The 8,480-nt window shown below is 44.5% G+C and overlaps 1 protein-coding gene across 4 annotated transcripts in view; it reads left to right on the plus strand.

The window, feature by feature from the left end:
• Nedd4 (NEDD4 E3 ubiquitin protein ligase) overlaps positions 1-5,417 on the plus strand; it is an 84,773-nt gene extending 79,356 nt beyond the window's left edge. For all 4 annotated transcript variants that reach the window (XM_087560556.1, XM_087560555.1, NM_012986.1 and 1 more), the window contains 2 exon segments: positions 1,939-2,011; positions 2,693-5,417. In XM_087560556.1, coding sequence (XP_087416682.1) covers positions 1,939-2,011; positions 2,693-2,795 — 176 coding nt within the window. In that variant the 3' untranslated portion in view covers positions 2,796-5,417.
• Positions 5,418-8,480: the final 3,063 nt, after the last annotated feature.

An 8,480-nucleotide genomic window follows, 5' to 3' on the forward strand; every position in this document is an offset into this window, starting at 1 on the left:
GAAAGTCTAATTCCCTCTTACCCAAGGACTCTCTTCCTGCTGCTTCAGCTACCACAGACATTCAGTCCACAAATCCTAAAGGGCATTTCAATAAAGAGCAGAGAGCGTAGTCACACGCCTGATGTGAGGTGTGCATATATGCACACCTCCAGCAAACACAGATTAGGAAGAACTCAACGATTTCTTAGGAACTTGTTAAAAAAATAAAGTTAAATTAAGAGTAAGTTTTCCCAAGCTTTCTTGAGCAGAGAGTCCTTTTGTGATTTGGTGTGAGGTGTGGGTAAAGCTTCATTCTTGTGGAAGATGGGGGGATCCCAGATAAGATCACACATAGCTCCCACTCTCCTTTCCTTTTATTTTTCATTTTAGTTTATATGTAATCGTGTTTTCCCTACATTTATGTCTTTGTACCATGTGCTTGCCAACGGAGGCTAGAAGAGGATGTCAGATCCCCCAGTGCTACAGTTATGGGAGGTTGTGAGCCACACAGTGTGGGCTCCTAGCAGCTGAGCTCTCTCCAGCCCCAGGACTAAAAGTTATAGTGGGATCTGATCATAGAGGACAAAATATAGAAAGTTACGCCTCTTGAAAACCTTCTGGCAATGATGCGTGCACATTTGGAATTGATTATGGGATTTGAGGAGGAGAGTGGAAAAGTCACAGATCAGAATGTGAGCCGGCTTATCTGGCACTTGAGATGTTGAGGATTGGAGACAGCTAAGTGGAAACTCTAAAAGAAAAAGAAAGGCAGTTTCTAAAATGTCTGTAATGAGAAAAACTGTAGACCGTGTAGCAGGGCCACATGCACACAAACTGCTCTAGGCTAGCGGTTCTCAACCTGTAGGTGGCAACCCCTGGAGGGGTGTCACATGTTGGATATTTATACTACAGTCCATACCACTAGCAAAATCACAGGTATGAAGTACCCACAGAACAACCCTATGTTGGGAGTCAGCACAAAGTGGGAGGCTGTGTTAAGTAAGGGCCGCAGCATGAGGAAGGGTGAGAACCACTCAGGAAGACTCAGGAGTCCCACTACTTGGGAAACTGAAGTACAGAGACTGACAGAAGTTTGAGGCCAGCCTCAGCTACATTGTGAGTTCCAGCACAGCCTGGACTAAGAGCAAAACCCAGTCTTGAACAGCAGACAAAGACGCCCTGCCCCATGACTGAGCAGGTCAGCCCTTGCCACCAAGCTTCATGACCTTAGTTAAGTCCTCAGAACCCACAGGTGCAGAGAGAACTCCCACAGGTTTTTCTCTGACCTCCACACATGCACATTTAGATACGGAGAAAATAATAAATACTTATAATCAAAATACTTAAAAGCTAAGACTGGCTCAGTAACAAGTGTGTTCATGGCATATGGGAGGCCCTAAATTAAATGTTGAAAAACAAATCAAACAAAACCACACAGAAACCACACAAAACCCTCCCCACGGCGACCTCATGAGCTAGGATTGTAATGACTCTCACAGCCTTCAGCTATGGTTTTTCTGTCATTTTTCAGTTTTTACAGTGGCATTACGTAATCAGGGAAAAAAATTAAAACTGGTTTCAATGAGAATCAAAAGCAAGAAGTCTGTCCGTCCGTCCGTCCATCCTTCCTTCTTTCCTTCCTACCTGTACCTGTACCTGTACCTGTACCTGTACCTGTACCTGTAAAGAAAGCCCTGATTCAAGATGCAGCTGGGTCAGGTCTAGCAAAACGCTGAGTGCCACCTAGTGTGCCACAGTGGGGCAGAGCACAGCACCCTCAGGTGAAGTGACAGACAGTTTTATAACTCAACAGTAAATCCTAGCACAGGGGAGGCTTCATTTTCTCTTCTGATTCGTTTTCTGTGTGTACAAGTTTTATATATGGAAAAGTGTATTTTGAATTGTCTAGGGACTTGTGGGTAAAGTAAGTTAAACCACAGAAACTTGTCTTCTCCACAGGCTCAAATGGACCACAGTCCTTCACAGTGGAACAGTGGGGCACCCCTGATAAGCTGCCCAGAGCACATACCTGGTGAGTAGCTGTTCTACCCTAGACAGGACATAGTCCCTTGCTGCTGGCATAGGAGCCACTCCTACTATACAGGTGTGTGGCAGCCTTAGGAGAGACAGGAAGGGACAGGAACATGGATCCTGAAACCCATGCTGCTTGGGCTCAAAATTCAGGTAGCTAAGGATATAGAGGCCCTGGGCTGGAGAGCTTGTTCAGTGGTTAAGAGCACTGACTCTTCCTGACTTCCAGTTCCCAGCAACCACGTGGTGGGTCTCAACCATCTGTAATGGTATTAAATGCCCTCTTCTGGTGTCTGAAGACAGCTACAGTGTACTCATACATAAAATAAATTAATCTTAAAAGAAATAGAGGCCCAACTAGTTTAGTTGGCTATATATATATACATGTATGTATATATATATATATATATATTTTTTTTTCTCCATTCCATGAGTATTGACCTTTTCCCCAAAGTGCTAGAACATTCCGTCTTAAAGGCTATCATGATCTACGAACCCAGTCATCTGGAGACAGGTGTGAGGGCAAGATTGCACAGGGGGTCAGGAGAGCCTCCCTGGCAGCTGTGACCTCAGAATGCAGTGATGGAACACGCTCTTGACAGGCAGCAGCGGTCTTGTGGTTACCATGGGGACGTTTCCCCCTTCACTGTCAATCCTAACCAGATTCTCTCAATCTTTTCAGCTTCAACCGCCTGGACCTGCCACCCTATGAATCCTTTGACGAACTCTGGGATAAACTTCAGATGGCGATTGAGAACACGCAGGGCTTTGATGGGGTTGATTAGATTACAAAAAACCAAGCTGTGGTGTCTTATACACCATAGTTCCTAAGCAAAAGCAAAAACAAAATCACATTTTAGCATTTTCCAGATAACTTCTAAAAGATGGCCACTGGCTCTTCAAGAGTCCAGAGGACAGTTTGTTTATCCATGATTTCAGCCACCACCACGCTGACTTGTTCCTTTGTCCAGTTGTTGGGGTTCATGTGTACGGCAGGATGTGAGTCCTGTGTGCCTGAGTTCTGACCGTATTTCATCTTGCTAGGCACATCCTTCTAAAACTACTGAGATTCCAACTGTGAAATATCTGTAATGAGTAGCTGGTGGGAAAAATTGACGCTTTTTTAAGATGAAATTTGGACAAAGAAAGTCTTTAATGATTGATTCATAAACCGCGACACACTTAGTACCACGTGTCGCTTACTTACTCTGTAGACCTGCCTAGTGTACCTTATCGCCTAGACCCCTTGAAGCCGCTTTGGAAGATGTATCACATGTGTTTTTAGTCACTTAAGTAAGTCACTTGTGTTTTAAAAAAAAAAAAAGTTACTCTTCACTTGGAAGTATTTCACGTGTGTTAGCATGCAGCTTGAGCCTAAGGCGAGTCTGGAGACAAGTGGGGCAAGCTTTTGTCCGCAGTGTGTAGTGAGTACTAGGCCTCCTTTTTGCCTGTGCACCCTCAAGGCTAGAGTCCTGTGTTAGCGTTAGAATTCCTTCAAACACGAAACAAGCTCCACACGCAGTGTTTCTAAGCATGCCGTGAAGAACCGAGTTACATGTATGACTTGCCCTTACCAGCCACTCTTCACGCTTGCAGTCACGTAGTACATACGTGTTTACGGAGTTCATTATGTTTACAGATTAAGCGAATTTCTGTAGTTGCATTTTTATATTTTTAGTATCACATTAGTATAAAAATTTGTTTAAAATAACCAAAGAGTAGTTCAATGCATAATTTGTATGAATTTGTTACCAGGTTTCTTATGCTTTCTAAAAAATACTGTTTCCTATGAAAATTATGTTTTATTAAAGTCAAAAACCCTTGGGGCAAGCAAAAGCTACAGGTGGACTCCCACCATAACCACATTGAAGCACAGGAAGAGATCCCACGCGTGAGCCCACGCGTGAGCCCACGCGTGAGCAGTGCGGGCTGGCTGTGTACCAGGCCCTTGAGGTAAAACCGTCAGCTCCATCTTTATCCTCAAGCTTAGAGATGTGTAGGCGACTGTACTAACAGTAGAAAGCAGGAGTTAGCAGAATACGGCAGAAGGACAGGAAAGCGAGGTCCTAGTCCGACTGCAAGGTTATGTCTGCCAAGGTTCCTTGTATTCACCTTACACTGGTGACTGATCAGAAAAGGCTCTTTATACATGAGAAAAGCGAAGCCTGTTTTTCAGTGTGGCATGTAATGAGTTAATGTAAGCTTGTGTTATAAACTTTCTGGAATGCTTATAAGTGGCCTGTGGGAGCTGTAAGAAATAACTTGGGGCCATTGGTTTAAGCTTACTGGCTCTGACATGACTAGTGCCTGTCAGCCCATGGTAGGGATTTCAGTGACGATAGCAGAAACGCTTTCCATAGGCCAGTGCATGCTTCCAGGGTGATCAGAGTCAGCCAGGCATGGCCACCGTCCAGTCTTGATTTTATCGTTGGCCAGCCGAGCCTGCGGTACAGGGCTCCAGTTCCCTGTCTGGCAGATGTGAATACCTGTGCCCGCCCTCTCTGTCTCTAAAGGCTATGTTAAGTTCTTAAAAAGGTACTTCCTGCAAGCCACCAGTCTCAGTCAGCTCCCCCTCCCAGTGAGCATGTTAACCTAAAAATAAAAGTTCATTTACCGTAGGCAAGGGTGATCCCTAATGAGTACTGGCTTATGTGCGTTTTCATGTATGGATCTCAGTGTCAGAGTTCACTTTCTCCATAGTGGCAAAGTAACACTAATATGGGCCGGTGTGTTACCTGGAATGTCCCCATAGTATAGAACTATGGGTGAAACCATCTTGTGAAAACAGAATTGTACACACGGTTATTCAGTGTCGCCTCTGAGAGAACTCATCCACAGCAGAGCTTAGAAAACACGAGCTTCCTCTTCCTCACACCCATTTCCCGTTGGATGATTCTGTGACTTCACTAGAACCTGGTGTTAAGGAGACCAGGTGTGTTGCACCCCTACCCCAGTGTGTAGTGACAGTCTGGAGGGACCCTGGGTGGAACACCACAGCCCCTCATGCCAGTGCATGAAAACACCTTGTTGACATTCTGCCACTGGGGCATTGTGAAGTCACTTACACGAAACACAAAGGCTTTGTACTTCTCTAGGGAAAAAAAAGTATTTTAGCCTTTTTCTCTAATCCTTACCCCCAACAAATGAAACACAAAATTGCATTATAAAAGCAAACCCAAATGGTATTTGTTTTCAATTTTATTTATACCTTTCAAGTTATTCCTTATAAGTATCAAGTTAAACACAATTGGTTTTAATGAGAAGCTATTTGACATTGTTTTTAAATTTTTTCTTATATGGTAAATGTATATCCAGAATAATGTATCGAAATTTATTGCATAAACTATAAAATCATTTTCAAAATCTCAATTCCACAAATAAAGTTCTATTCTAATTTTAAAAACAAAGCTGTGACTCCGTTTACTTAGAAATGTTTTCAGCTTCTCAAGGCTGACTTGACGTGTGAATGCCCTCCATGATTAACTGTGACAGACAGCTGCCCTCTGGCCCCTAGGCTGGCAAGCACAGAAGGTACTTTAGCTTAGGGCTCCCTGTTTGGTTTTGGGTTATGTTCTCCCTATAATAATGGACTCAGCAGCCTAATTTCTGCATGTACTATGCACACAACCCTCTCCAAACAGTGCACCAGGACTTCAGAACCCCACAAAAGTGTGAGCTTCCCCCCTCCTGGTAGCAATCAGATTTAGACAGTATCTAAGCAGTATGATGAGAAGGGCTGATCTGACTTTAACTAATTTTAGGGTGCATATGCAGTGAGACAAAATGTCTTCCAGTAAACTCTGGGGAGAATTCCCCATTTGTCTTCTATGCCTATGCATAATTGTGTGTGTGTGTGTGTGTGTGTGTGTGTGTGTGTGTGTGTGTGTGTATGATTAAAGTCAGATGTATTATAGCTGTCGGTCACAACCCCCAATTCTTTCACAAGGGTCAGATATCCTGCATATCAGATACATTATGGTTCATAACAGCAAAATTACAGTTAAGAAGTAGCAGTGAAAATGTGGTTGGAAGTCACCATATGAGAAACTGTATTAAAGGGTCACAGCATTAGGAAGGTTGAAATCAACTGCATTATGAGATGTGACAGCACCTTAACTGTCAATCAAAGTAGGGGGTCACCCAAACTACAGCTCCTCCTTTAGACCTGATAAAGAGAGACCTCTGTACCCTGGGTCCTTGAACGTCCTCACTCATAGCTTCCCATTGGTACTGTCTCTGCTCATAAAGATATTTAAAAAGCCAGCCCCTAGGGAGAGAGCTTGATCAGGCCAGGCCAGTGCTGGAGAACTCTCACTGGTAGTCCTGATGGGAGTGAGCAGGCAAGCTGAACATCTCAGCTACCTCCCAGGCCCAAGTGCAGGGCTTGGTGTTGGCCCATCCCATCTGTGAACTGTTGGAGCATATGAAGGAAACCTGCCCTGAAGACCCAAAGCTGTAGGATCTGCAGGACACAGGACAACAGGACACCCAAGAGAAACCTGGTGCAGATCCAGGAGTAGCAGAAACCAGAGACCTTAAACCAGACCGATGACTTACTGCAATTAACATTTGCAAGTCAAGCTGTGTGGGCAGAGGGATAGACTGGCATACCACAGCTTCCACACTGAGATTCGGGGTTGGGGTGTGGTCAAGGGTAGAGGATGGATAAGAGAAGGGGAGACGAGTGGGATTGGGGAACATGATGTGAAATTCACAGAGTATCAAACATTTTAAAATCTTAAAATTATGTCCTTCCTCACTTGGTCACCCTCAACCCATGACCCGTGAAAGTGTCAGTGCTTGTATTTCTGGGAGCATATGCTCTTCCAGTTCTTCCTTTCTTTGGGCTCAGTGACCCCAGCATTGGTATACACTATGACCAATAACTTTGTATTAATGATAATTTATTTCCATAACTTGCACGTATTTGGGTAGCTTGTGGACACAGAAGGCTTTGCGTGCATCTTTTATTTTTAATTTCTGTTTTTATTTATTCATCTCTGTGTGTCTGTATAAACACACCTGAGATCAGGTTCCCCCAGAGAGCACAAGATAACATCAAATTCCTCAGAGCTACAGTTACAGACAGGAGCTACTAGATGTGGGTGTTGAGAACTGAGTTCAGGTTCTCTGTAAGAGAGTGTGACAGGCTAGTGGTAGCTGCTCACTGCTGGGAAGGTCACAGTGAACAGCTGCTGGGGAGGAGGAGTCGTTTCTTAGGTGGGGTAGCCTCTAATAGGCTAATATGCTCTAATAACTAACCTCCCTTCTTCAGAGGGTAGAAGAGGGTGTTGGATCACCTGGAGCTGACATTACTGTTTGGGTGGTGCCATACCTGATGCTATTGGCATTGATTAAATAACTTGACCATCGTATCATTAATAATTAAATAACTCATACTTATGAAGATATGTTCACACAAATACTCTTCAAAGAAAACCAGTTGGAAGATGGTGGCACATGTCTCTGATCCCAGCACTGGGGAGGCAGAGGCAGGTAGATCTCTGTGAGTTCCAGGCCAGCCTGGTCTACAAAGTTGAGTTGCAGGACAGCAGGACAGCCAAGGGCACAGAGACCATGCCAATAAATAAATAAATAAATAAACAAACAATAAATAAGAGGAAGAAAAGAGAAAAGCGAAGCTGAACCTATTACCCAGGTTTGTGGTCCTCTTTCATTGCAGAAGTCGCTACAAACGTAGCATCTAAAAACAAGACGAATTTCCAACCTCACAGCTCTCTAAGTCAGAAGTCTCCATGAATTCTGCTGGTGTCAAAACTTTGGGTGCCAACTAGCCAGGCTTTCCCTCCTCCAGGATCCCTCCAGGGGCTGCCGAAGCCCAATTCTTGGTAGCTTCGGGTCTGAATTCCTTCCTTGTGGCTGGAGTCAGCTAGGCATTGATCTGCATCCCTTTTCACTAGTCCAACTCTGTTCAGGCAGGGAATGCACCTCGAGTTTCTAATCTCCAGTTTGCTCTCTGTCACCATTGGAAAAAGTTCCCTGGGTCACTGCTTACTTGAGAAGATGTGGCCCACATGGGTGCCCTCCCTTGGCAGATTGGTGAAGCCATTTGCACAGCACGGTCATGGGAGTAAGATCTTCCTTCACACACCACAGGCATACCTGACCAGCACTCTTTTCTAGATTGCTCCTAGGAAAATCTGCCTCCCCACAATTTAAAGGGTATGAAGAGAAGGACCGGAGATTCTATTCTGAAAACACCAAGGTGTCTGATCCTGTAACATGCAGGGTTCTGTCTAGTTTTATGTCAACTTGGAACCAGCTGGAATCTCCTAGTAGAGGAGCCTCAGTTGAGACAGTGCCTCCATAAGATCAAGTGTAGGCAAGCTTGAAGGGCATTTTCTTAATTATTGATTGATGGGGAGAGTCCAAGGGCCCACCCCCATTGTGGGTGGGGCTGTTCCTGGACAGATGTTCCTGAACTCTTTAAGAAAGTAGGTTGAGCAAGC

Source organism: Rattus norvegicus, chromosome 8 (assembly GCF_021556685.1).
Source record: "Rattus norvegicus strain SHRSP/BbbUtx chromosome 8, alternate assembly SHRSP_T2T, whole genome shotgun sequence".
NCBI classification, from domain to species: domain Eukaryota; kingdom Metazoa; phylum Chordata; class Mammalia; order Rodentia; family Muridae; genus Rattus; species Rattus norvegicus.